At 43.5% G+C, this 27,853-nt stretch overlaps 1 protein-coding gene across 1 annotated transcript in view; it reads right to left on the minus strand.

The window, feature by feature from the left end:
- Nucleotides 1-27,853, minus strand: part of LOC140739806 (calcium/calmodulin-dependent protein kinase type IV-like) — a 141,027-nt gene that overhangs the window by 60,104 nt on the left and 53,070 nt on the right. The window contains exons 4-5 of the mRNA XM_073068351.1: nucleotides 16,310-16,392; nucleotides 11,318-11,390 (exon numbers count right to left, since the gene is read on the minus strand). Coding sequence (XP_072924452.1) covers nucleotides 11,318-11,390; nucleotides 16,310-16,392 — 156 coding nt within the window. The remainder of the gene's footprint in view (nucleotides 1-11,317; nucleotides 11,391-16,309; nucleotides 16,393-27,853) is intronic.

Here is a 27,853-nt window from a genome sequence, read left to right on the forward strand (position 1 = left end):
TGCATGCTAACTTTCCAAGCCTACCGGAAGAGAGTAGTTGTCAAGACTAAGGCTGTCATAAGATCATAAGATATAGGAGCAGAATTTGGCCACTTGAGTCTACTCTGCCATTCAATTGTAGCTAATGTATTATCCCTCTCAACCCTAATCTCCTGCTTTTTTCCCTTAACCTCTAATGCCCTTAGAATCAAGAATCTATCAACCTCTGCTTTAAATGTACCTAATGACTTGGCCTCCACAGCCATTTTTGGCAATGAATTCCTCAGATTCATCATGCTCAGGCTAAAGAAACTCCTCCTCACCTCTATGAATTTCCCCATGGGGATGAATAAAGTATCTATCTATCTATCTATCTATCTATTCTTAAGGAACATTGTTCAGTTCTGAGGCTGTGCCTTCCAGTTTTGGACTTTCCCAGTTATGGAAACATCCAGCCATAATCTGTTCCATATAGTGATAGTACAAATAAGGAACATCGGTCTTTGGAGATCAGTTTGCCTTGATTTCACATACCATGGTGTCTTTCAGAGGGAAGAGTTCAACATGCTGACTTGACTACTGCACATGGCGTGTCTTGAGCTATCAACCAAATATGATTTTCTAGGCAATTGTTACTCCAGGCTGAAGGAGGCTCTGCCTGGCATATCACAAGATACAGCTGCACATGTTAAAAAGGAAGAACGTTATGTAATGGACGTTTCCTGTGATTAGGTAAGGGTTAATCAGGTTTGTCGGGTGTTGCTGGGCAACACGGCTCAAAGGGCTGGAAGGGCCTTCAACACCTTAGTAACCCCCGACAAGCCTGTGCTATATTGCCAAAATAAATTTTAAAAAATATAGCCAAATTGCCGCTCCCCTTGCCTCCCTCACCAAATCACCTACCTCATGGATAAACTGGTATGCTGCCGCAGACTATGCTTTCGAAGAGCTTGAGAGATACTTTACAACCGCTCCCGTTCTCTACCATCCAAACTCCTCCAGACCATTTGAGGTTGAGGTGGACACATCTGGCATGGGTGCTGGGGCCGTCCTCTCCCAGGGAGGACCGGATGGGAAGACATACCCTTGTGCCTTCTCCTCGTGCAAGGTCAACTCCCACAGCACCATTATGGAGTAGGAGACGGGGAGCTACTCACCATCTAATGGACCTTGGAGGAATGGAGACATTGGCTGATGGGAAACACCCAGCTTTTCCTGACCTGGTATGACCACCAGAACCTCATATTCATTCAGTAAACCCACCAACTCAATCCACATCAGGCTTGCAGGTCCCTCTCCCTCAAACAATACGACTTCACCTTCTCCTAACAACCAGTATCCAAGGACACTAAGGCAGATGTCCTGTCATGACAGTTCGGCCCAGCTGAAATGTAGATTGACCCTTAGCCCATCATACTATCATCCCAGATCTTCGCCCCAATTATCCGGGACCTTGAAAGCCATATCTGCCAGGCTCCACAGCACAGGCCTGCTCTGAACGACACACCTGAAAACCGCCCGACAGTCATGCTCTGAGGTGCTCCAGTGGGCCAACTCCTCACACCTCTCCAGCCATCCAGATCCACAATGGATCCCGGATTTTCTGTGTCGCCAGTGCTGGTGGTCTGCCATAATCTCAGATGTTCGTTGCTGCCTGCCCTCAATGTGTCCAGTCCAATTCCACCAACCAGCGGTCTTCTGGGCTCCTGCAGCCTCGACCGTTCCTTCAGTGGTCACAATCTCACATTGGTGTGGATTTCATCATGGGTTTGCCACCTTCCGATGGGTTCACAATGATCGTGACGGTGGTGAACTGTTTCTCCAAGGCGGCCCGCTCCATTGCACTCCATAGGCTTCCATCAACTGTTGAGACAACAGACCTCATTCTCCAACATGCAGTTCTCCTCCACGGCTTCCCTCAGGACACTCTGTTGGACCGCGGCTCACAATTCGTCTCCCACCTCTGGTGAGCCTTCTGCTCCCGTCTCCACATCACAATGAGTTTGACTTCTGGCTATCACCTGCAGACCAATGTTCACTCCGAAAGAGCCAATTAGCAAGTGGAGAAGTTTCAATGTTGCTTCGCTGCCTCTAAATCTTTCACATGGAAAAAGATTATCTCATCCTGGTTCATTAGCCCCTTAAAATTACCCATCAAATCAGTCCTGTAATTTACTGTCTCCATCTGCCACTGTTCCTCAGAGTCACACCTACCTTCCACGTGTCCTGCCTCAAGTCTGCTGTTGATGGACCACCCAACCCACCTGTGTCTGCACCTCTGGAGCCGAGGATGGTGGAAGGTATCCAGTGTACATGGTTCACAAGTTGATGGATTCACATCATCGTGGACGAGGTGTGTAAAACCTGGTCGACTGGGAAGGGTATGGCCCAGAGGAGAGACCTTGGGTGTCATCCAGTTTCATCTTGGATCCATCGCTCGTCAACAAGTTCCACTGGATCTATCTGGATTTCCCTGGGCCATTGGGTGCCAGCTGTGGTGGGATGAGGGCCGACTTACACAGCAAACAGGAATCACTTGTCACTTGTGTTCACGTCATCACCTGCAGCCTATTTAAACCCAGCTCTCATCCACAATCCTTGTTCACTTAGACAACCCAGCCAACATCAACCAGATGCTACCAGCCTCCAGTTACCTTGTTGTGTTAAATATCTGTTCTCCCTTGTTTTGTGGTACCTTGTGGCTTGCTATTTTGCAGCTTATTATTAAAGGTATCACTCACTGCTAAATCATCTCGACTACTCTGCGTTTGGGTCAAGACATTCAGGGCCTGTACTTGTTGGAGTTCAGAAGAATGTGGGGGGGAGGTGATCTCATTGAAACCTATCAAATATTGAAATGCCAAGATGGAATGGATGTGCAGTGAATATTTCTTATGTAGGGGAGTCTTAGAATGGAGGGCACAACCTCAGAATATAAGGATGTCCATTTAGAACAGAGAAAAGGAGGAATCTGTTTAGCCAGAGCATAGTAAATATGTGAAATTGATGGCCTCAGACAGCTGTGGAGGGCAGGTCATTGAGTATATCCATTTAAAGCAGAGAGGTTCTTGTTTAGAAAGGGCATTAACGGTCATAAGAAGGAAAGAGAATGGGGTTGAAAGGTTTAATGGCGGAGCAGATTTGATGGGCTGAATGTCCTAATTCTGCTCTTTTGTCTTATGGTCTTATGGCATGGTGTTTGGAGTAGCGGGTCTCCACTGCATGGCTGAACTGAGTTATTTATGGAAGTAATGATTCAGTAATCTGGAACAAAGGTTCAGTGGGATGTGGGAGAAAGAAGTCAGGACCATTGTGAATGTTGGTGTCACTCGAGGGTCAAAGGACAATTGAAAAATTGGAGGTGAGGGATAAGTTTGTTGGGGTATTGGGAGAGAGATAAGTTGGGTGGAATGGAGAAATAGGATGGTGGTTTGTATTGGATGAAGCTATTTTGAAGATAAAAATATAGAATCTAAATCAATGGGATCCCCATCTGTTACAATGTCATTGAGATCTACTTGGCCCAGAAGTAACCAATGAAGCCTTTCCCAGGATGTCTTGGTCTAAGTTTCAAATGTGCTATATACCTAAATCTCCAGGTCAACGTATCAAAAATTAAATGGGAATTTTCTAGAAATAAGATCTTCTATAGGGTGTGGGTGAGCTTTAACCATCAAAAATGGATGGTTTGGGGTCATTCGTAATGTGAAAACGTATAAAAATTTCAAACCGGAACCAAAATCTTAAGCCCATTCAGCCCAGAAGATGGAATCCTTATTTGCATATTTTAATGCTGAATATATCTCTCCAGTTGTCCAGTTCCCTCTACCTCAGGAAACCTGGCTGTTCATGGGTGGCAAAGTTTGCTGTATGAAAAAGCTATTTTTCCCTGAAAGCAGAGTACCAGAATTCTGAATATAAACATAAAATGCCAAAAATACTTGTTAGGTCAAGCAGACCTGCGGCAGATCTTACATTTCACACATGCATTCTCTACCATTAAAGGTGAAGAGGAGCAAGACATTTTCCCCTTGGTCTATTGAGCAAACCTGTTTCCTGTGGAGAGACAATGCACTGCCCAAGGATTGTGACCTTTAACCATCTAGCAACACAGTCTCAAGTCACATCACGAGATCTCCCTGTGATTTTCTGTGATCAACTTCCTATTTCCATATACAAAACACTATATACCTCCACTTGCTCTCTCAAAAGCAAACTCAAAATCTCATCATTAGTCTCTGGGAGAGTTACTCACATGATTGAAAGCCAAGGTTACAAGTCAGGTGGGCTGCCTGGACAGGGCATCTGCTTACAATGTATAAGTATAGGCAGGCCTTGTATCTAAAACCTACAGTACTCAGAAACCCTAACCTTCATTACCATTGCTTCATGAACAAATTAACTGGAACTCTCACCTCAGTAAATATTGGGGCCTAACCTGTTCTTTACAGTAGACAGTGGCCACTTTAGCTGGCACACCTCTGCACCTGCTCTTTACTCCACCACTTCCCCTCTCCTGGTTTCATCTATCACCTACTACCTTGCACTTCTTCCCCTGACTTAATGCTGATAAGTGTGAGGTGCTACATTTTGGTAGGAATAATCTAAATCGGACATACATGGTAAATGGTAGGGCATTGAAGAGTGCAGTAGAACAGAGTGATCTAGGAATAATGGTGCATAGTTCCCTGAAGGTGGAATCTCATGTGGATAGGGTGGTGAAGAAAGCTTTTGGTATGCTGGCCTTTATAAATCAGAGCATTGAGTTGGGATGTAATGTTAAAATTGGACAAGGCATTGGTAAGGCCAAATTTGGAGTATTGTGTACTGTTCTGGTCACCAAATTATAGGAAAGATGTCAACAAAATAGAGAGAGTACAGAGAAGATTTACTAGAATGTTACCTGGGTTTCAACACCCAAGTTACAGAGAAAGGTTGAACAAGTTAGATCTTTATTCTTTGGAGTGTACAAGGTTGAGGGGGGACTTGATAGGGGTATCTAAAATTATGAGGGGGATAGATAGAGTTGATGTGGATAGGCTTTTTCCATTGAGAGTAGGGGAGATTCAGTCAAGAGGACATGAGTTGAGAGTTAGGGGGCAAAAGTTTAGGGGTAACACGAGGGGGAACTTCTTTACTCAGAGAGTGGTAGCTGTGTGGAATGAGCTTCCAGTAGAAGTAGTAGAGGCAGGTTTGATATTGTCATTTAAAGTAAAATTGGATAGGTATATGGACAGGAAAGGAATGGAGGGTTATGGGCTGAGTGCAGGTCAGTGGGACTAGGTGAGAGTAAGCATTTGGCACGGACTAGAAGGGCCGAGATGGCTTGTTTCTGTGCTGTAATTGTTATATGGTTATATGACTCTTCATTTCTCTTTTTGTCCAGTCCTGATGACGGGTCTTGGCCCAGATGTGATGACTGTTTACTCTTTTCCATAGATGCTGCTGGTCTGCTGAGTGCCTCCAGCATTTCATGTGTGTTGCTTTGACATCCCCCTATACTTCCCTCCAATCACCTTAAAATTGTGCCTCCTGGTATTAGCCATTTCTTCCCTGGGAAAAAGTCTTTGTCTATCCACTCGACCTATGCCTCTTACCAGTTGCCGTGACGCAAAAACCCAATTTCCGACCATCAGGCCAATTCCGAAGCCACAATTTCTGCTGATCACCCAGTTCCGAAATCCTGACTTCCACTTATCACTTGAACCCAAATCCTTGACTCTTGGTGGCCATCCAACCTGAAGCTGAATGTCAAAACTTCCCGGAGAGAGGTTCCTGTCACATAGCAACTGCTTATCTTGCCGACACACGCACACACACACACACAAAATCCACACTGCAATTACAGTTTTAGCTGGTTTATGAAAAGCAAGCCCAATGCTCACACCTTCAAGGGATTTTTTGTTGTTGATATTTAACACGGTGGACAGCTAAGTATAGTTAATTGAGTACCTATTTTGCAATGAGATCACTACGTGGCTGGATCATGCACTGTGAAACCCTGCTTCAAAGTCTGGAAGTAACACCAATTTAAACTTGTCTTGTTATAGAGTGGATGTGGTGAGGATGAGGCAGGAGTCGGAGGAGCAGTGACGATGGACTCATTATTCAATACAATTGGCCCTTTCAATGCGATATCCGGCTTATTTAATAGCATTTCGGAAATGAAATTAAAAATAGTTTCAATTCTTACAAAGCCTGGAAGGTACCTTCACCTTCTGCCTCTTCATTCTTTTTGACATAGAAGCTGAATGAGACCATTTGGCCCATCAACTTTGCTCCAGCAGCTATAAGTACAATAGCTTTGTTGTTAAAGGGATTTCACCACTATCTTCTCTTGTTCAACAGGGACAGACAATAAATGCCAATCTTAATAGCAACACCCACATAGCTTGTAAGAAGGAAAAATTAAGTACATATTGCCAGACTGAAAAGGGGTGATTGGTGGAAAGCTTTCCAATCCCACTGCTGGTGTTGTTAACTGAGATTATATAACATATATAACCATATAACGATTACAGCACAGAAACAGGCCATCTTGGCCCTTCTTGTCCGTGCCGAACGCTTACTCTCACCTAGTCCCACCGACCTACACACAGCCCATAACCCTCCATTCCTTTCCTGTCCATATACCTATCCAATTTTACTTCAAATGACAATACCGAACCTGCCTCTACCACTTCTACTGGAAGCTCGTTCCACACAGCTACCACTCTCTGAGTAAAGAAATCGCCCCTCGTATTACCCTTAAACTTTTGCCCCTTAACTCTCAAATCATGACCTCTTGTTTGAATCTCCCCTACTCTCAATTTGACTCTCAGATTGAGTCTGAAATGATTTTTGGTTGCAGATGGGGTGGTTTGAGTATTTCGGAAACTGCTGATCCTCTGGGATTTTCATGCACCACAGTCTCTAGAGTTTGCAGAGAATGGCGCAAGAAAGAAAAAAACATCAGTTGAGCGGTAGTTCTGTGGGTGAAAACGCCTCGTTAATGAGAAAGGGCAGAGGAGAATGGCCAGACTGGTTCAAGCTGACAGGAAGACGACATTAAACGAACTTAACCATGAGTTACAACAGCAGTGTGCAGAAGAGTATCTCTGAATGCACAACATGTCAAACCCTTGAAGCAGATGGGCTTCAGCAGCAGAAGCTCACAAACATGCACTCAGTGCCCACATTATTAAGTACCTAATAAAGTGGCCACTGAGTATATATAGTCTGATAGTTCAGACACTTAACAAACTTGAAACAACACCATTGGAATCGATAAACATGACAAAAGATAAATGACCAGTGTAAATGGGGGTAAAAGCAACTGGATTCCCAAAATATCAGATGTTAAGAGAGAACAGTACAGCGGTGCCCTGGTACAGCTCAGATCGACTAGTAATTTTTAACCAAGATCTGAATTTGTTGGAAATTTATAGACCTGAAATGTTTTTTCTCTCTCCACAGACCTGCCCAGAGAGTCCAGCACGTACTGCCTTTCTTCAAAATTTTGAATTCTGAGTACCCACAGCCTTTTGTTCTTTTCAGACAGAGTCTAATCTACAGACCTGTAATTGTGTTACAACCCCAGGTCATGTCTGTGACAATGTGTCCCAGTGAATTCACCAGCGAGTCACTGACATTCACACCGGGTTAGTCCGTGACTCTCCGAAGAGGCAATTAAGCTTTTGTTTAGGCTTGGTCACACAGAATAAAAAAAGAAAGCGGTTTGACACAGGTTGGCCATTTGTTACGCTCCTCCATCGCAGGTTACATTTTGAGAATAGCGGGGATTCTAAATTATACACAATTAAAATTCAGCCAGCAGACAAGACATGTGAAAAAAAAATACAGCAATGTCACATTTGGTTTATGTAACTACAGATAAATAAAAGAAATAAGATGGTGGGTGGATGAAGCCTTAATCCAGGCATACTATTTAATTTCAAAGCAATCGGCCTGATATATATAGGATATTTATTGTACTATGTAAGATATTAAAACCATCTTTCTCTTATAATGCAGCTTACAACAGGCCGTTCTGAGATTTTAACATGTTAAAAATAACGTGGTTTTGCTATGGGAGTCAGTGTCTAAGAAAATTCAAACGATGAACTGTCAAGGCAAAGTGATCCACATTCTTTTGGGGAAAAAAATGTTTCCCTTCCAAACAGCTCGGAGTAGTAAGCATCATTTGATTCCTGCAGTGATTGGCTCTGTGCTCCACAACCCAGTAGACAGCATTAGGAAAGTTAACTGACTCTGCATCCAGATACAATGGAACTGCGGGGTACAGGGAGTACTTGAATGGTTTACAATGCTGATCGCCAAAGGACATAATAAAGAACAAGAAACTCCGGAGAGGGATTTCAGCAGTATGCTATCAAATCCTTTCAATATCTACCGTGCCCGGTGCTGACCCAAGGCAAACATCACATAAACTGCAGATGCTGGAAATCCGAACTAAAAAAGGGAGAATGCTAAAAAATAACTCAGCAGGTTAGGCAGTGTCTGTGGAAACAGAATTAATGCTTCAGGCCGAAGGTCCTTCATAAAAAGTTCTGACCTGCTAAGTGTTTCCAGTATTTTCTGTGTTTACTTCAACCCCAGGTTTCTGTCAACACTGAAGGGTGAGAGGTGGAGAGAACCTCCAGACAGGATTTCAGTACAGGAGAGGTTATTTCAGAGCCTGGAGACACAATAGACTGCAGCTGCTGAAACCTAGAGTGAGAAGCACACTGTTGGATGAACTCAGCAGGTCGGTCAGCATATGTGGAGGGAAATGAACAGTTGACATTTCAAGTCGAGACCTCTCATCTAGACATTTCAAATCCTTGAGGGTGTATGGCCACTTGAAGAGATCACTAGCATGAGAAATGCTGGAAATCCAAAGCACCACACACACAGCGCTGGAGGAACTCAGCATGTCAGGCAGCATCTATGGAAATGAACAAACAGATGACATTTCGGGCCGAGACCCTTCTTCAGGACTGAGAAGGAGAGGGAAGATGACAGAATAAAAAAGGGGGTGTGGTGGTGAGAGGAAGGAGCTGCATAGTGATAGGTGAAGCCAGGTGGGATGGACAGGTAAAGGACAGGAGAGGAACGAATCTGATAGGAAAGGAGAAAGGGAAGGAAGAATGGATCTAGGGGAGTGATAGGCAGGTGGGAAGATGTAAAGGACCAGAGTGAGGAATAGAAGAGGAGAGCAGGAGAGAATTTTTGTTACTGGACGGAGATCACTGCTGACTGTGTATTAGCTATGTGTTAGCTTTCTCCAATATCCTTTAATATTGACTAAAGTTGCAATATATAAATCAGCTAGATTGCACGGAAACTATTTCTGCTGGTTGAGGAGTCCAGAGTGAACGGACTGAAAATTAATGACACATATCAGCCATGATCTCCCTGAATAGGAAAACAGGTTTGAAGGGGTTAATGGAAACACTAGCGACTGCAGGATGTTGGAGTCTGGAGCCACACAAAATGGTACTGGAGGAACTCAGCAGGTCAAGCAGCGTCTCGGGAGTGATATGGAAAATGAAGGGTTTCAACCTGAATTGTCGACTGACCACTTCCCTCCACAGATGCTGCCTGACCCGCTGAGTTCCTTCTTGTGTTGCTTGAGGGGGTTAATGGCCTCCAATTTTTGAGCTTCTCTACTCCGAGCCCAGTTTCTAGGACAGTTCATATGGGGATGAGATAATTGGGTCCCGCGGCTCCCCTCAAAATAATTTGAACAGGATAAGAGGTTTCTCTTCTGTCAGCACTAAACAACCCAATTCCCAGTTGTACAACCACACACTGATTCAGGGAACAAGGCTGCAATGTTAACATTGGAACTGAATTCCTCATGGACATCACTGAATGTTACATGAATACTTAAGAATTAGGAGAAGGAGTAGATCACTTAGCTTCTTGAGCCTGTTCCACCATTTCATAAAACAGGGCAATCTGACTGAAAGCTGAACTGCGCATTCCCATTTACCCCAGTAACCTTTCACCCTTGCATTACTAGAATAGCTACCTCTGCCTTAAAAATTATTTATTTACTTGTTTATTGCGATACACTGCAGAATAGGTCCTTCTGGCCACGCCGCTCAGTAATCCCTCGATTTAATCCTGACATGATTGCAAGACGATTTAAAATGACCAATTAACCTACTAACCACTACGTCTTTGGACTGTGGTAGGAAGCTGGAGCACCAGGAGGAAACCCACGCGGCCATGGGGAGAACGTGCAAACTCCTTCCCGGCGGCGGGGGGAATTGAACCCGCGTCGACCGTATTGCAAACTGTTGTGCTAACCACTATGCTGCCGTGCTGCATTGTCCCTGTGACCGTGTGGGTTTCCTCCAGGTGTTCCAGTTTTCCCTCACAGCCCAAAGAGCTACCAGTTGATACCAGTCCTGCCGAAGGGGCTCGGCCTGAAACGTCGACTGTACTCTTCTCCATAGATGCTGCCTGGCCTGCTGAGTCCCTCTAGCATTTTGTGTGTGCTTCCAGTTGGTAGGTGATGCTGTGGTAGTTAATAGTGTTATTAATACTCCACTCAGTTAGCCACTCCCACATGCGAGGAGTTCACATATTGTACAAGCAGTGTTGTCAATAAAGTTCAGTTGAATATCCTGCTTGCGGGCTGCCTGGTGCATGATCTGCACTGTTCCTCAATATCGAACACATATAGGTTAATAGGTCATTGTAAATTGTCCCCGATTAGGTTTGGATTAAATTGGGGGATTGCTGGGTGGTGTGGCTGTAAAGGCCAGAAGGGGCTATTCCGCAGTGTACCCCAATAAATTAATAAATAAAATCCACACCTCCACTCCCATCATCCTTTGTGAATGATTTCCAAAGATTTACAACCCTCAGAGAAACTAAAAACACCCCATCTTTGTCTTAAGCAGTTGCACAAAGAGGCCATTCGCCCCCTCCTGCCCTTTTTCCACTGTGATGTGGTATGCTTCACAATGTTTGTTTTCTTTTGGTAAATCTTTCGTTAAATTTGTTCCCTTATTATTGCTTAAAAATAAAACCTGATTTACTCAAGATAAAATAAATATGCAAGAGCGCGATCATCATCAGGAGTGAGACGGTACTGAAAACTGTTTGTTTGGAACTGTAGTTTCTCACCAGCTAAATATGAAGCCAAGGCTATCCAACTTCAAATGAATGGACCCATTCTGACTCAGAACAATGTGGCTGTCGTTACTTCCCAGGACAAAATGCAACAAGTTAAACTGTGTGATGCGCAGAGAGAAATGATTGCTTGTGGGGCAGAGGTGTGCTGGTGAGGGAGAGCTGAGAGGAAGAGTGTGACTGGAAGTGAGAAATGTCTAAGGTGACTCACCTCAACAGCTTCCAGAATCTGCTTTACAGCATGGGCTGCATCCCGCTCACTGTAATATCCTTTCTCCACTATCCTGTGGATACAAAAAAAACAGGAAAGGTTAAGCAAGCTAAGACTTTTCTCTATCGAGCGAAGGAATGATGAAGGATGTTTTTTTTTAGAGATGTACAAGATGACAAGAGACACAGATAGAGTGCTTTTCTCCCCCCCCCAAGATAGAAATGGCTAATACAAGAGGGCATAATTTTAAGGAGATTGGAGTAAAGCATAGGTGGGCCGTCAAAGCTAAGTTTTTTTTAAACACAGAGAGAGGTGGGTGCATGGAACGCATGCCAAGGGTGGTAGTAGAGGTGTTAGTGACATATAAGTAGCTCTTAGAGAGGCACATGGATGAAGGAAAATTGAAGGGCTACTGTATGTGGGAGGGAAGTGTTAAGTTGAGCTTGGAATTGGTTAAAAAGGGCCTGTACAGTTCTATGTCCTAATATCCACTCAGCACAGTCTTAACATTTTGGTTATGAATGAAATAGCTAATAATTCAAGGAAACCTCGGATTGAGAATGTGACATTTTCCTCTGAGTATTCTGCTCTGGAAGAGGAATATATGGAACTCCATTTTAATTGTTTCCTGGACCCAGGGCCACATTGAGTTTGCACTATTGGTCTCATAACCAATACAAACTCCACAATGAGAACACAGCACATTTTCCAGGCCCAATAAGAGGAGTTTTTTCCTTTGCATTTGGATGTATTATGTTTAAATCGGTGACTACCTGACATTGGAAATGGCTAACATAATTGACAAGCGTCAACGTCGCAACCATTAACTCGCTGTCATTGTGAAAATCACATAATAGAACTTAAGTGTGTTTTTTCTTTTTCCCCCCCAGACACTTTACAGGTTTTTGCACTACATTTGCTGGTGGTTGTGTCGGAGAGGAAGAGGCCGCAGAAGCTACGGAGCATTACGGACAATCCCTCTCACCCCCTCCCTGACATACTGGACAATCCCTCTCACCCCCTCCATGACATACTGGACAAACAGAGGAGCTCCTTTAGTAATAGACTGATTCCACTGCTGAACGCCACAGGAGATCCTTTCTCCCCGTGGCTATAAGACTCCACAACTCCTCCTTAAGTATATGGTTTCATCGCACATCTCTATTTTGCACTGTTACTTTTTAATGCACGTTTTCTATTTTATCATACTTCAATGCTTACATTTTGTATTTTAAAGTACATATTACTGACTGAACAACCTTGCAACAGTAATTTCCTTCAGGATAAATGAAGTTTTATCTTATTTATGTATTAGCACAAGCTTCAGTAGAAAGGTGATTTTTTTAAAATTTAGAGATACGGCGTGTAACAGGCTCTTCCAGCCCAATGATCCTCACTGTCCAGCAACCTATTTAACACTAGCTGACTGACAGGACAATTTACACTGACCAATTAACCTAATAACCGGTATGTCTTTGGACTGTGGACAAGAAACTGGAGCACTACATGGATACGGAGAGAACATACAAACTCCTTACAAATGGTGCGGCAATTGAACTCTGAACTCTGGACCGCCCTGAGCTGTAATAACGTTATGCTAAACGCTGTGATACTGTGGCTCCCTGTGCTGAGAGATCACTAAACACAGTAGTTAACAACCCTACAAAGATTTAGGCCTTGAGATTCTCTTGTACGGGTTCATTTTAACACTTTAACAATGCTATTAGACCATACTGCTACAGAAAGATGGATATCCTCCAAAGGTATATTTGGCAGAAACTAATTAGGTCTGATGGTACCTGCCTTTCCTGATGTCAGGTCAATCACCCAAAATGTTTACCCTCTGTTGGCTTCAGGAGACACCTAAGAAAGGCAGCTGGGGCACTATTCTTTATTTTTAAACATGGAAGACAGATTTAACATGCAAAGTTATCACTTAGTGCTGCACACTGCTCTACACTTGGTTGCACCACTTATCTCTCTCAGCTTCCTGAGTTACTGCTGAGTAGACCATCCAGCCCCACATCTGCTCCAACGTTCAGCCTGATCCTGGCCGAGCTTTGAACTCTGTGCCATTTTCCTGCACTGACCCCATAGCTTGTAGCATTTAAATACCTCTTGAATACACTGTGGCTATCTTTTCCTGTCCTCTTAGCAGAGAATGGCAAAGATGCTCCAGCTTTTTGGCAAAGGAAGTTCTTCTCAACTCAATCACGAATTGCCAACCTCTTGCTGTGGGATGACGACCACAGGGTCTGAACATGGCAGCCAGCTGAGCGTCACTGAGACAACATGGTAGCGTAGTGGTTAGCACAACATTTACACCACCAGTGACGCGGGTTCAATTCCTGCCGCTGACTGTAAAGTATTTGTATGTTCTACCCGTGATTGTGTGGGTTTCCTCGCACAGTCCAAAGACACACCAGTTGCTAGGTTACTTGGTTATTATAAATGATTCCATGATTAGGTTAGGGTTAATTTGGGGGTTGCTGGGCCGCTTGGTTCAATGGGCCAGAAGGGCTTATTCTGCGCTGTATCTCAATAATATGTAAATGACTTCTTATATATTCTCTCTCCTAGAAGGAATCCTAGGAAGAAGTTCTTTGGCCAGAGGGAGGTGAATCTGTGAAGTTAACTGCCACAAACGGCTGTGGAAGCTAAGTAATAGGGTATATTTAAAGCAGAGGTTTAGGAGAATGGAGTTGTAAGGGGTAATAGATCAGCCATGATAGGATGGTAGAGCAAATTTGATGGGCTGAATGGCCTAATTGTGCTCCTACTGCATGTCTTATGGTCTCGCAAGCTCTGTGAGAATTTTGTATACTCCAAAGACTTCTCATTCTTCTGAATTCCAGAGGGGCCAAGTTGCTTTGTTTCTTTACAAAATCAAACAGTACAGCACAGGAAGGGCCCTTCAGTGAAGTATGTATGTTGTGCCAATCTCAATAAGTCTACTTCACGATCAATCTAACTCTTCCCTCCTAGATAGCCCATAACCCTCCAGTGTTCCTCCATCCACGTGCCTATCTAAAAGTCTCTTAAATATCCCTATTGAATCAGCCTCTGCCATGATAGCTGGAAGCTTGTTCCACGCACCCACCCCTCTCCGAAAACCAACTTCTGACACCTTCACAAATTTTCCTCCACTCACTCAAACTGATTTATAGGATTAAATAGGCAAGGCATATTAAGGAACACACTCAAAATGCTGGAGGAACTCAGCAGTCCAGGAAACTTCTATGGAGTTTGAACAGTTGATGTTTTGAGCCGCGACCCTTTGTCAGAACTGGAGAAAAAAAATGAAGAGGAGTCGGAGTAAGAAGGTGGGGGAGGGGAGTTTGAAGTACAAGGCGGTAGGTGATAGCTAGAACTGGAAGAGGGCGAGGGGTGAAGTAAAGAGCTGGGAGGTCAATTGGTGAAAGAGACAAAGGGCTGGAGGAAGGGGGAAATTGGATAGGAGAGGACTGAAGGTCATAGAAGAAAGGGAAGGGGGAGGAGCACCAGAGGGAGGTGATGGGTAGGGAAGGAGAAGGTGAGAAACGGAAATAGGAATGGGGAATGGTGAAGGGGGAGGAGTAATTACTGGAAGCTCAAGAAATTGACGTTCATGTGTTGAGACGGAATATAAGGTGTCGCCTCTCCAATCTGTGTGGCCTCATCACCGCAGTAGAGGAGGTCATGGACTGACATGCCGGAATGGGAATGGGAAGCAGAATAAAAATGAGTGGCCACCAGGAGATCCCTCTTTTTCTGGCAGATAGAGCATATGGTCTCCTAATCTACATTGGGTCTCACTGAAATGCACAAGGCCACACTGGGAGCACCGGATACAGTGGATGACCTCAAAAGACTCTCAGGTGAAGTGTCGCCTCACCTGGAAGGACTGTTTGGGGCCCTGAATGGCAGCGAGGGAGAAGGTGTAGGCATATAAGGATCTGGTGATGGTTCAAGAAGACAGCTCACCATCACCTTCTTAAGGGCAATTAGGAATTAGCGTTTAAATGTTAGTCCAGCCTGAAAACGCCACATCTTCAAAAAATTAAGAAAAATAATATGGACCTCATGCAAATGGACTAACTAAAGGATGTGATGGGCTGAAGGGTCTGTTTCTGTGCTGTAGCACTCTATGACTCTAAGATGTAAGCTTTTCTACCTAAACTGGTGATTATGCTCTTCACTACTTCCATTAAGAAGTGTTTGGTTAGCCGCCATCTTGAACTGCTGCCATATTTGCACAGGGAGTTCAGCAAAAAGGCCAGCAACAAAAGATGGAATAATAGCACACTTCTAAGTCAGGAGCACATTATTCTTGGGAATAGATTAGTGCATCTCATAGTTGCTCGTACACCACAAGGATATCCACTATTGCAGTTTTGAGTTTTTTTGGACCTTTTAAATAAGAACAGAAAGAAATAGAAGGAGGTCACCTGTCCCCTCTTGTTTTTTTTCTCTGCCATTCAATATGGGTAATCTTTTATCTTACTGTCACTTTCCAGAACTAAACCCACATTCCCCGATTTCCATAATGTCTCTCAATCTCCGTTAATTTCTTCAAGTTGCTGAACTAGTTGACACATATCTGCAATTTATTTCTCTGCAGCTTGTGGCTTGGCATATTTACATATTTCAGAGGCAGCAAGGAACTGGGCTTGGCTTTGCTTCACTCCACAACCGCTCCTGCGTAGGCCTTACCTTTTACAGCACCATCAACAAAATTCTTTTTGCTGATCAATCAAACTTTTAGCATTTATCTCAATTAAAAACGAAGCAAAGAAGTTCGAAAGAAAAACGGGCAATTCTTTTTGTTGGACAGAAAAAAAACAATGCTCATTGTATTCTCTGATGACTGAGCTCTGTGTTATTTTAGACTTCTGCTGCCTTTTACTTATAAATCCACAGCCAATTTTCTTTAGGTTTGCAAGAAAACAAGTCAGTTCCTGGCTGCATGTCAAACAGACAGTTTGAGGAAGGAACTCTGGGGTTGATACGCACCTGTCAAAAAGCTCCCCACCAGTCACTAGCTCCAGAATCAGGATGATCTCTGTGGGAGTCTCAAAGATTTCTTTTAGTTTAATCTAGAGGAACAAGAGGATAAGTGATTATCTCCACTGTTCATTGAATTAAGTCCTGTTGACTAACCCTTCCTCGTTCTCCTAACTGTGGGGTAACAATTGGTTTATGTACCTTTAACATTTAAGTTGCAAGAAACTGCAGAGAATTGTGGGACACAGCTCAGCACATCAAGGAAACCAGCCTCTTCTCCACGGACTTTGCCTCTACTTCTCACTGCCTCATATTTCAGCATAATCGAGGACCCCATCCCATCCAGTGAGTCACCAGCAGAAAGGCGCCAGAGCCGGTGCACTCCACCGGGGGCGGAGTGGAGTCCAGGCTGGAGTGGGTGCTGCCCCCCAGTGTTCGCTCAGCAGAAGACAAGCTGCATTGTGCTCGACTGCAGATTTCAGCAGCGTTCATGGCTCGGGTCTGGACTATTTTTTTTTTGCACGGCTGTATCTAACTGTGATCTTTAGGTGCTTGCTACCTTGTACGTGGGCTATGTGTACTTTGTGCTGTGTGATTGTTGGTACCGTGGCTCTGGAGCAAAGCTGTCTCGTTTGTCTATATTCATGGGTATTCATCCACGGTTGAATTGGAATGGAATTGAATTGAATTCTCACCCTCCCGTCAGGCAGAAGATACAGTGGTCTGAAAGCATGTGCCACGTTACACCTCAGCTCTTTCTATTCTTGCACCTTATTGTCCACCTGCACTGCATTTTTTCTGTACTTTTTATACTTTATTCTGCATTCTGTTACTATCTTACCGTAAGCCACCACAAGGCACCGTGTAATGTATTGATCTGCCCGAATAGTGTGCAAGACAAATTTTCAATGTATCTCAGTACATGTGATAATAATAACCCAATTCCAATATTCCTAACATTTCTGCGGATTATTTGAATATCTGTGAGCATCCAAGGCATTCTTATACATTCCAGCTGGTATGGAGCCTCCAATGCACAGGATTGCAAGAGGCTGTAAAGGACTGTAGACTCATCCAGCTCCATCACCAGTATAAACCTCTCCACCCTCGAGGACATCTTCAATAGGCAGTGGCTCATGAGGTGGCATCTATTATTACGGACTCTCACCAACTGGGACATGCCTTCTTGTTACTACCATCAGGGAGGAGGTACAGGAGCCTGAAGACCTACAGCCAACAATTTAGGAACAGCTTCTTTCTCTCAGCCATCAGATTTCTGAATGGCCCACAAACCCATGAACACTACCTCATGATTTCCTGTTTTTGTGCTATTTATTTATTTTGCAATTTATAATAATATTATGTCTTTGCACCGTACTGCTGCCACAAAGCAACTAATTTCACATCATAAGACTGATAATTAACCTGATTCTGATCCCTTGAGTGGACAAGCAGGACAACAATAGCTACACCGGTTGTCAGCAGCTTAGAACGGCAAATGGTGTTTCTATCGATGGTCTGCCACCAGTTCGCAAGGAAATTCTGCCTTTTACACTGTAGCTGGATTTATCAGTAACAAGCGATTAAATCATTTGAAAGATGGGAATGGAAATTGTCAGAACCAATCAGAACTTTTGGAAAATGGGACTGAAGCTTGTCAGAACCAAATGTGTCAGAGGACAATATTGGAGGCTTGTCAGAAACAATCCATCAGACGCTATTTCCCCCTGGTGTCCGGTCTGTATAAACTGGGCCTAGAAATTCATCTTCTGTGTTTTGGAGATACAAGGTTACAGGTGGCTTCTATATAGCCATTTCCCCCAAAGATATCAAAGGCAATGAACTTACTGCTTAAAATGGACCATTGAAAATGGGGTTGTTTGTGAAAGACAGCTGTTGTGCAATTGCAAGGAATACAGGAAAGGAGCTGTTCTGCCCAATTTATCCATGCAGATGCTGATTCTTCACATCCATATATCACTCTGTGTGTACCTTTATTCCTATTATGTTCAGTCAGGGATACGTAGAAGAATGGATATACAATGGAAATCTGATGGTGACAGTAAAAAATACTGCAGCTGTTCACTGTGAAAGAAGATGTGTGTACAAGGATCATTGTCGTTCAACTGTTCATTAACAACTTGGACTCTGGAATCAAAAACTCACATGCCTAAATTTGTGGATGATATCAAACTGAAGGGATAATCAGTACTATGGAAAATGGCAACAAACTAAAGTTCAAAGTACGTATATGTCATCATCTGCTCCGTTGAGATTTATTTTCTCGCAGGTATTAACAGAAGAACAAAGAAGTACAATAGAACGACAGGATATTTATAGAAGTACAGAATGGGAAACAGTTCAACATAGATAAATGGCAGCTGGAAAGTTTTCGTTGGAAGTTGTGAGTCTCAGTGGTGTAGTCTCACGATACAATTACACCAGTCTCTGAAAGTTGCAACACAGCCTAACAAGGCCATAAAATGCCAAATGAGCAGTAGGTTTTATTCCAAGAGGGACAGAGCTGAGAGAGAAGGAAATAATGCTAAGTCTGTAACAAACCTTGGGCAGACCATACTTAGAATATTGCAGACAGTTGTACTCAGAGATACAGTACTGTAACAGGCCCTTCCGGCCCAAGAGCCATGTCGCCCAATTAACCAACTGATCAGTACGCCACTGGAATTTGGGAGGAAACTGGAGCATCCTGAGGAAACCCACATGGTCTAAGACCATAAAGCCATAAGATATAGGAGCAGAAGTAGGCCATTTGGCCCATCGACTCTGCTTTGCCATTCAATCATGGGCTCATCCACTTCATCCAGTCATCCCCACTCCCCTGCTTTCACCCCATACCCTTTGATGCCTGGCTAATCAAAAACCTATCTATCTCTGCCTTAAATACGTCCAATGACTTGGCCTCCACAGCTGCTTGTGGCAACAAATTCCACAGATTTACCACCCTCTGACTAAAGTAATTTCTCTGCATCTCAGTTTTAAAAGGACGTCCTTCAATTTTGAAGTCATGCCCTCTTGTCCTAGACTCCCCTACCATGGGAAATAACTTTGCCATATCTAAACTGTTCAGGCCTTTTAACATTTGGAATTTTTCTATGAGATCCCCTTTCATTCTCCTGAACTCCAGGGAATACAGCCTAAGAGGTGCCAAACGTTCCTCATACGGTAACCCTCTCATTCCTGGAATCATTCTCGTCATGGGAAGAAAGTACTAACTCCTTATAGACAGTGACAGCAATTGAACCAAGGCTGCTGGTGCCGTAATAGTGTTACACTAACCACTATATTACCATGCCGCTCCAAAGTTCTGGATTTGTTATTTAAAAAAAGCATAAAGGGTCACTAGAGAAGTTGCGGTACAGATTTATAAGGACAATATCAGAATTGCAGGGTGCATATAACAGGAAGGGATGTCATGAGTAGGACCTGAAGGCTGATAGATGATCTACAAGAAGTCCTTAAATCATGGAAGGTTTTTAATAGAATGAATAGAAAGAGTATATTTCCGTTAATAAGGAAGGGTATACCTAAAGGTCATCAAAGGTTCTAAGCGAAGTTTGGATAGGTGCATGGATGGTAGAGATATGGAGTAGGTCATTGGGAGTAGGCAGTTGGCATGGACTAGATGGATTTCCCAAGAAAACAGACAGGGAATTCTAAAGAAATATGTTTAGCCAAAGAATGATGAGAATGTTGGACTCCCCATCACGGGGAATGAGTGTAGTAATACGATAGTACATTCTATAAGCTGATAAGACTCTGGAGCAGAAGTAGGCCATTTGGCCAATTGAATCTGCTCTGCCATTTCATCATGGCTGATCCATTTCCCTCTCAGCCCCAGTCTCCTACCTTCTCCCTGTATCACATTGTGCCCTGTCTAATCAAGAATCTATCAACCTCTGGCTTAAATATACCCAACGACTTGGCCTCCACAGCCAGCAGTGCCCATGAATTCCACTGATTCACCACATTTCACACTCCACTTTCAAGTCAAGTCAAGTCAAGTCTATCGTCATTTCGACCATGAACTGCTGGTACAGTACACAGTAAAAACAAAACAACTTTCCTCCAGGACCCTGGTGCTACATGAAACACAAAACTACACTAGACTATGTGAGACAGCACAAGGCTACACCAGACTACATAAAACAACATAAAAACTGCACTAGATAGCAGACCTGCACAGGACTACATAAAGTGCACAGAACAGTGCAGGGCAGTACAATAAGTAATAAACAAGACAATAGGCACAGTAGAGGACAAATTACAATATAATAATAAATGATGTAGATGTCAGTCTAGACTCTGAGTATTGAGGAGTCTGATGGCTTGGGGGAAGAAACTGTTGCCCAGTCTGGTCGTGAGAGCCCGAATGCTTCAGTACCTTTTCCCAGACGGCAGGAGGGAGAAGAGTTTGTATGAGGGGTGTGTGGGGTCCTTCACATTGCTGTTAGCTTTGCGGGTGCAGCGTATGGTGTAAATGTCTGTAATGGTGGGAAGAGAGACCCCGATGATCTTCTCAGCTGACCTCACTATCCGCTGTAGGATCTTGCGATCTGTGACGGTGCAATTCCCGAATCAGGCAGTGATGCAGCTGCTCAGGATGCTCTTGATACATCCTCTGTAGAATGTGGTGAGGATGCGGGTGGGAGATGGACTTTTCTCACGGGGAGGCTGTGCATCCACAGCAGGAAAGGGGGATTCTATGGTTATGCTGATGAGGAAAGGCACAGACTCTAGTGTGGTCAGTTTGGGCCAATGGTTTGTTTCTTTGTTTGTTTTATTTATCTACGGTATGTGGACATCACTGGCTTTGCCAGCATTTATGGTATATCCCTAACTGCTAATGGAGGAAGCAATTAAGAGTCAACCACAGAGATGGCTTTGGATAGACATAAAGACCAGACTAAATAAATTTTCACCAATGGGAGGATGGTGGGGTTTGGTGGGATGGGGGGGGGGGTGGGAGGACTAGTGCAGCTGTCTCACAACCCCAGGGACCCAGATTCGCTCTGACCTCAGGTGCTGTCTCCGGCGTTTGCACATTCTCCCTACAATTGTTGCCACGGTTGCTCCACTTTCCTCCCACATCTCAACTACGTACTGGCAGGTTAATTGACAACTGTAGATGACTCCTGAATGAAGGCTGAGAGAATTAAAGGGGAATTAATGGAGAGAGAATAAGTTGCAGGGTGACAGAGAAATAAGGAGGTGGGAATGGGACTGAAATGATGGCTCTGTTGGGAACTGGCAAGTACCTGATGGGCCAAATGGCCTCTTATTGTATTGTAGTAGGTGATAGGCTTTAGCATACCAGATAAAATTCTATGACAATCCAGTAGGTTCATGTTCATCTTCATTGAGATTAGCTTTTTTATAAAATAACTCCTGATCTAATTAATGCCGTTTAAATCCACACCCCCTCCCCCACCCCCCGATTCCATGGTGGGATCTGATCTGCAATTCCTCCCCAACTTACAAGCACCTGACTTATCTACTAAGGAGAATTTGAGAGACAGGTGGGATTGAATTTACCCGCTGCTGTGGGCTTTCAAGCGTCTTCTGCTATGTGAGAACTTGGTTCCCGGCTACATTTCCCACTTGTGAATGGTTCAGGTTGCAAACAGTTCACGTGGGCGGAACCCTGTGATATGAGGGCCCACCTGAAGCATTTCTGGATCCATAAAACAGAACCTATGGCTACAAGTCCAGTAAGCTAACCACAATGCTCCTGTACTTTGAGGTTCTGTAATGTTAAGTCATTACCTCTCCTCCCAATCCTAAAACACTGCTTTATCACGGTCTCAATCATCGTTTCTGGCATTGCATCTTATTTTACCCCTTTGTGTAAAAATAATTGATCCAACCTGCTGACCTGGCTTTCTAACATTCAATCTTATGCTTGTGCTTCATTCTGCAACATGCAGTCACTGGAAACACATCTAGCCTGACTCGTTCAGTGATAATTTAAACTGAATTTATAAAATCATCTCTTCATTTTATAACAACTGCACAAGTTGAATGCTTTACCTAAAGATTTACTTCTTAGCTGCCTTTTTGGATAAATAGATGTTCTCAGCTGCAAGCCTTCTATGAGAATTGCCACCAAAGTTCAAAGCAGATTTATTATCGAAGTTGATATATGTCACTATATATAACCCTGAGATTTATTTTCTCGTGAGCAATCACAATAAATACAAAGAAACACAGCAGGATAAGTGAAAGACTACACCCAACAGGATAGACATACAACGCGTGTGCAAAAGACAACAGACGGTACAAATACAAAAGAAAAAAAAGCAATAAATATTAAGAACATGTGATGAAGTGCCCTTGAAAGAGAGTCCATAGGTTGTGGGAACAGTCCAGTGATGGGTAAGTGAAGTTGAATGAAGTTATCCCCTTTGTTTTGAGAGCATGATGGTTGAGGGGCAATATCTATTCCTGGTGGTGTGGGTCCTGATGCTCCTGTACCTTCCAGCAGCAAGAAGAGAGCATGGCTTGGATGGTGGGGGTCCTTGATGATGGATGCTGCTTTCCGGCAACAGTGCTCCATGTAGGTGGGCTGTATAGTGGGTAGGGCTTTACCCGTGCTGGACTGGGCTGTATCCACTACTTATTGTAGGATTTTCCGTTCATCAGCATTAGTGTTTCCATACCAGACTGTAATGCAACCAACCTGTCAATGTACTCTCCACCACAGATCTATAAAAGTTTGCCAAAGTTTTAGATGTCAGGCCGGATCTTTGAAAACTTCTAAGGAAGTAGAGGCGCTGTTGTGCTTTCTTTGTAATGGCATTTAAATGCTGGACCCAGCAGAGATCTTTTGCAATCATAACACTGAGGAATTTAACGTAGCTGACCCTCTCCAGCTCTGATCCCCCAGTGAGGACTGGCTCATGGACCTGTGCTTTCCTCCTCCTGAAGTCAATAATTGGCTCCTTGGTCCTGCTGACATTGAGTGAGAGGTTGCTGTAGCACCACTCAGCCAGAATTTCAATCTCCCTCCTATATCTACCTCACTAACTGCACTATTATAACTTGGGGACAGAGTAGGAGGTGCATTTGAGTTACTAAAAGAACTGTATAACAAATGCTCAGCTTATGTATGATGCTGTCAGACCTGTCTCTCATCTCTCTTATCCGCTACCACATTAGTAAATATAGCATGCACCAGGGTTTCAAAGACTGTATTGGAGCCCCGGGAGCTAGCCTGGGTTAGAAGGGTGGACACTCAGCAGGACTGAAAAGAAAACTGTCAGTGGACTGAGGTTTGTTCTTTCTGCCAACCCGTATCCTCCTCTGAAGAGGAAAATGGCCCTCCAAGTCACTCTGCTCAAAGAAATGCTCACAATGCAAAGCTGATCTACTTGCTTTGAGTCAGGCCGGTCAAAATTTAGGTCAGAAATGCCGGTCAAGCACAGGGGAGAGGATGGTTACAACATTGAACATGGTCCAGTTTTTGGAATGGCCTCAGAATTAATTTGACTTGGCTGCAACAATACAGTTTTCAGCTCCATCATATGTGCCTGGTGAAGAACCCTTTGACAGTCTGGACAATTCCAGATCAGTTAATGTTCAGAGGAAAATCAAATGAAAATCAAGTAACCCTTTGACTGAAGGTGTTCATTGAGGCCTATCATGTTTGCTGTTGTGTGCTGGGGTAGCAGGCTGAGGGTAGCAGACACCAACAGAATCAACAAACTCATTCGTAAGGCCAGTGATGTTGTTGGGGTGGAACTGGACTCTCTGACAGTGGTGTCTGAAAAGAGGATGCCATCCAAGTTGCATGCCATCTTGGAAAATGACTCCCGTCCACTCCATAATGTACTGGTTAGGCACAGGAGTACATTCAGCCAGAGACTCATTCCACCGAGATATAACACTGAGCATCATAGGAAGTCATTCCTACCTGTGGCCATCAAACTTTACAACTCCTCCCTCGGAGTGTCAGACACCCTGAGCCAATAGGCTGGTCCTGGACTTATTTCCACTCAGCATGATTAACTTATTATTATTTAATTATTTATGGTTTTATATTGCTATACTTCTACACTATTCTTGGTTGGTGCGGCTGTAACGAAACCCAATTTCCCTTCGGATCAATAAAGTATGTCTGTCTGTAAAGTGGAATTTCATTGCAAATACATGCACTATTGTTCTTTTTAATATATTGTTTTGTGTTGTCTCTAATCCTAGTACAATAAAACAGAGACTTTCTATTGACTTTAAAGAGGATATCAAATAGGCACTATTGTTGAGAACAGTAATACTTAATAGTCATGTGATGTTCCCCTGCTGAGTTTTTAATGTCACAATATTAAACCTCTGATCCTTGTGTTCCATGATCTAACATGCTCTCTCCCCATCCTTCAGTAGCCCTATAATCATCAAGGAACTTTGTTTTCCTTCAACTCTAGTTAACAAAGCCTCTGTAACAATTTTATGTTTCAAGTGCCCTTCCAAGTCATGTATCTTGACATGGGATTACACTACCTTTCCTTCATCATTACTGTGCTAAAATATTCCTTCACCAACACCACCTTCATTACTGCAGGTGGGTCTGAGGGCAGTTCACCAGGACCTACTCAAAAGCAGGGATGGAGTTTACCAACAATTCTCATATTGTACACCTTTGTCCTAACTTGGTGGCTGTGCCTTAAACTCTGCATTCTGTTCCTTCTCTTTCAGAATTTCTCTGTACTTTTCACCTCCCATTTTATAAGACCCTCCTTAAAACCCACATCACTTGCACATGTCTAAACATCTCCTTTGTCAAAATTTGATAGTATTTCTGTTTGGGACCTTTATGTTAAAAGCATTGTATGTAGCTGTCTATTGAAGGCAACTAATAATGAATGACCAATGGGGAGACCCACTTTGGCAATTAATAGCTAACTTTATTAAACATTGGCAGTTAATTAAAGACAGGTATCCTTATAAATGTGTTTAACACTTGTACAGCATTTCCACAAAAGCAAAATACTGCAGATGCTGGAAATTTGAAAGAATAATAGAGAAAAAAATTCTGGATTGACTCAGTAGGTCAGGTAGCAATAGTAGAGGGAGAAATGGTTAATGTTTGAGACTGATGTCCTTTCACTGGAAACAATAACATCTAAACGTGCTTGAAGGGGAAAATGAATTGAGAAACTACCGAAAGGTAGAAACATGGATTAATCTTTGGATGTCATGAGACTTGGGCTCCAAGGTATAAATTCAATGGCCTTGCACTGTTATCCTAGTCTTCATGAATTTGCTTGAGAAATTGTTCACCGAAAATAGTAAAGTCAGTAGAGTTTTAATCCATATAATTTCCCTTGGGTTCCCAACAGATTCTCTGCTGGGACAAATGTGAACTAGTTTAATCTTGTGAAGATAAAATGGATTAATATCAATTGTGCAGTCTAAAAACTCAACTCAACTCTAATGCTCTGTCTATTTGATAGAATAGATAGAGCTGTGAAGTAGTTAATTTACAGGATTAGTATTCCAAAAATCCAAACTGAAGATTCAGATACACAAATTCAAATCTCACCACACCATCTGGGGAGTTTAAAGTACTTCTGTAATTAGATAACTAGATTCTCATAACCGGTCCACTGATGTCTTTTAGGAAAGGAAATCTGCTGTCTTTGTCTGGTTTGCCAGTTTAATCTTCTATCCATCTGGTATTTTTGTGAGTCCAGACCCACAGTGATCCCTTTGACTGTTCAGCCCCTTCTGAAGTGACTGAGCAAGCCATTCAAATCAAGGAGAATTATAGATGAGAATAAATGCAATTCTTTCTAATGAAAACAACAGCCTATCAATTAATAAAAAATACTGCTCAACCCCAAATGGGTAAGCAACACACACAAAATGCTGGAGGAACTCAGCAGGTCAGGCAGCACCTATGGAAAGAGTAAATAGTTGACATTTTAAACTGAGACCCTTCATCAGGATGGTCCACGCAAACTGCTGGAGGAACTCAGCAGGTCAGGCAGCAAATGGGTACGTTTGTCCTATATTATTGGCAAGCATCTGGTTAATTTCCAAACCTAAAATAATTTTGACCAATCAATTGTTATCTCTTTTCAACAAGTCTGAGGCAATTTATAACGTGTTATTTTCACAGCCTATAAATACAACTGCACCATTTGCAAAGGCACAAGCACATGAACATTTCCCATTTGCACCGAGGCTAGCAAATCAATGCTGGCTTCAGTTACATCAAGAGCAGCTCTGTTGGACTGGATGTTTTACTGCCCTGAAACTGCTCTTGGGCTGTGGTTTTTGTTCCAGCGTGATGGCCTGTTCCCCCATTTTGATTCCACTGGAAGTCTGGCTCCCAATACTTCTGTGCTAGCTTGCAGGAGCTACCTCAACACAAGCAATGATGCAAGGGCTTTGAAGCCAGAAATCCCCCACCTTCACTGGAGGCACACTGACTACCACAGACATGTCATTAGCTGTCAATCTGTACTGCTTGGAAGCTGTTCCTAATATTAAAACATTAAAACACACTGACTTTCAGAATTAGAATAACCAAAACTAACTTAAATAATAAAACATGATCCACTTACCCTTTCCATCCCCTGGGAGTATTTCCTATTCTTTGATGCTGAGATACATCCTAGGATATGCTGGGACACATCGTCAGTGATATAAATGGGGTCATCGGGCGTTTTCGGTCTTTCAACAGCAGCCACTGTTGCCCAGGCAACCCAGCCAGGGTTGATCAGGCCCTGGCTTGTGTCCCAGCAGCACTGGTCCATGGGTCACACCTCTTGATCCACAGCCATCTGGAGGCTCGCACAGCAGCCTCTGGTGACAGTCCTGATAGCTCGTGTGTCTGCGGCCCCAGTAATGCTGAAGGAGAGTGTAGGTTTTGCACAGACGAGCAGCCAGCAAGGCCTCTACACCTCACCTCTATCATGCCCTCCGCCCCTATATCTGGCACTGCTCTACCAACTCCTGAAATGGTGTTTGCTATGTTTGCACCAGGCCTAATCCTTCACTAATACAGCAGGCAGGCTCTCTAGCCTGGAAATCGGGACTTCCACAGAGAAATGCAGGAAATTTCCTGCATTAGTGAGGCTTGGGAGTACTAAGTTAGGGTGAATGTGGCTTATGTTTCTGGAATTTCCAATAGCCTGTCTAGCAACCCCCAATTTAACCCTAGCCTAATCATGGGACAATTTACAATAGCCAATTACCCTACCAACCAGTACGTCTTTGGACTGTGGGAGGAAAATGGAGTTACCCAGAGAAAACCCACATGGTCATGGGGAGGCCATACAAACTCCTTACAGACAACGACGGGAATTGAACCAGGGTCATGTACATTTCTATGTACATGTGACAAGTAAACTGGAATCTCGAGTTCCTCAGTATTCTTGATGGTGACCACTAACTTTAGCAGCTGCCAGTGCTTACATTGCACACAAAATGCTGGAGGAACTCAGCAGGCCAGGCAGCAACTATGGAAAAGAGTACAGTCGACATTTTGGGCCGAGACCCTTCCGCAGGACTGGAGAAAAAAAGCTGAGGAGT

Source organism: Hemitrygon akajei, chromosome 16 (genome assembly GCF_048418815.1).
Source record: "Hemitrygon akajei chromosome 16, sHemAka1.3, whole genome shotgun sequence".
Classification (NCBI taxonomy): Eukaryota; Metazoa; Chordata; class Chondrichthyes; order Myliobatiformes; family Dasyatidae; genus Hemitrygon; species Hemitrygon akajei.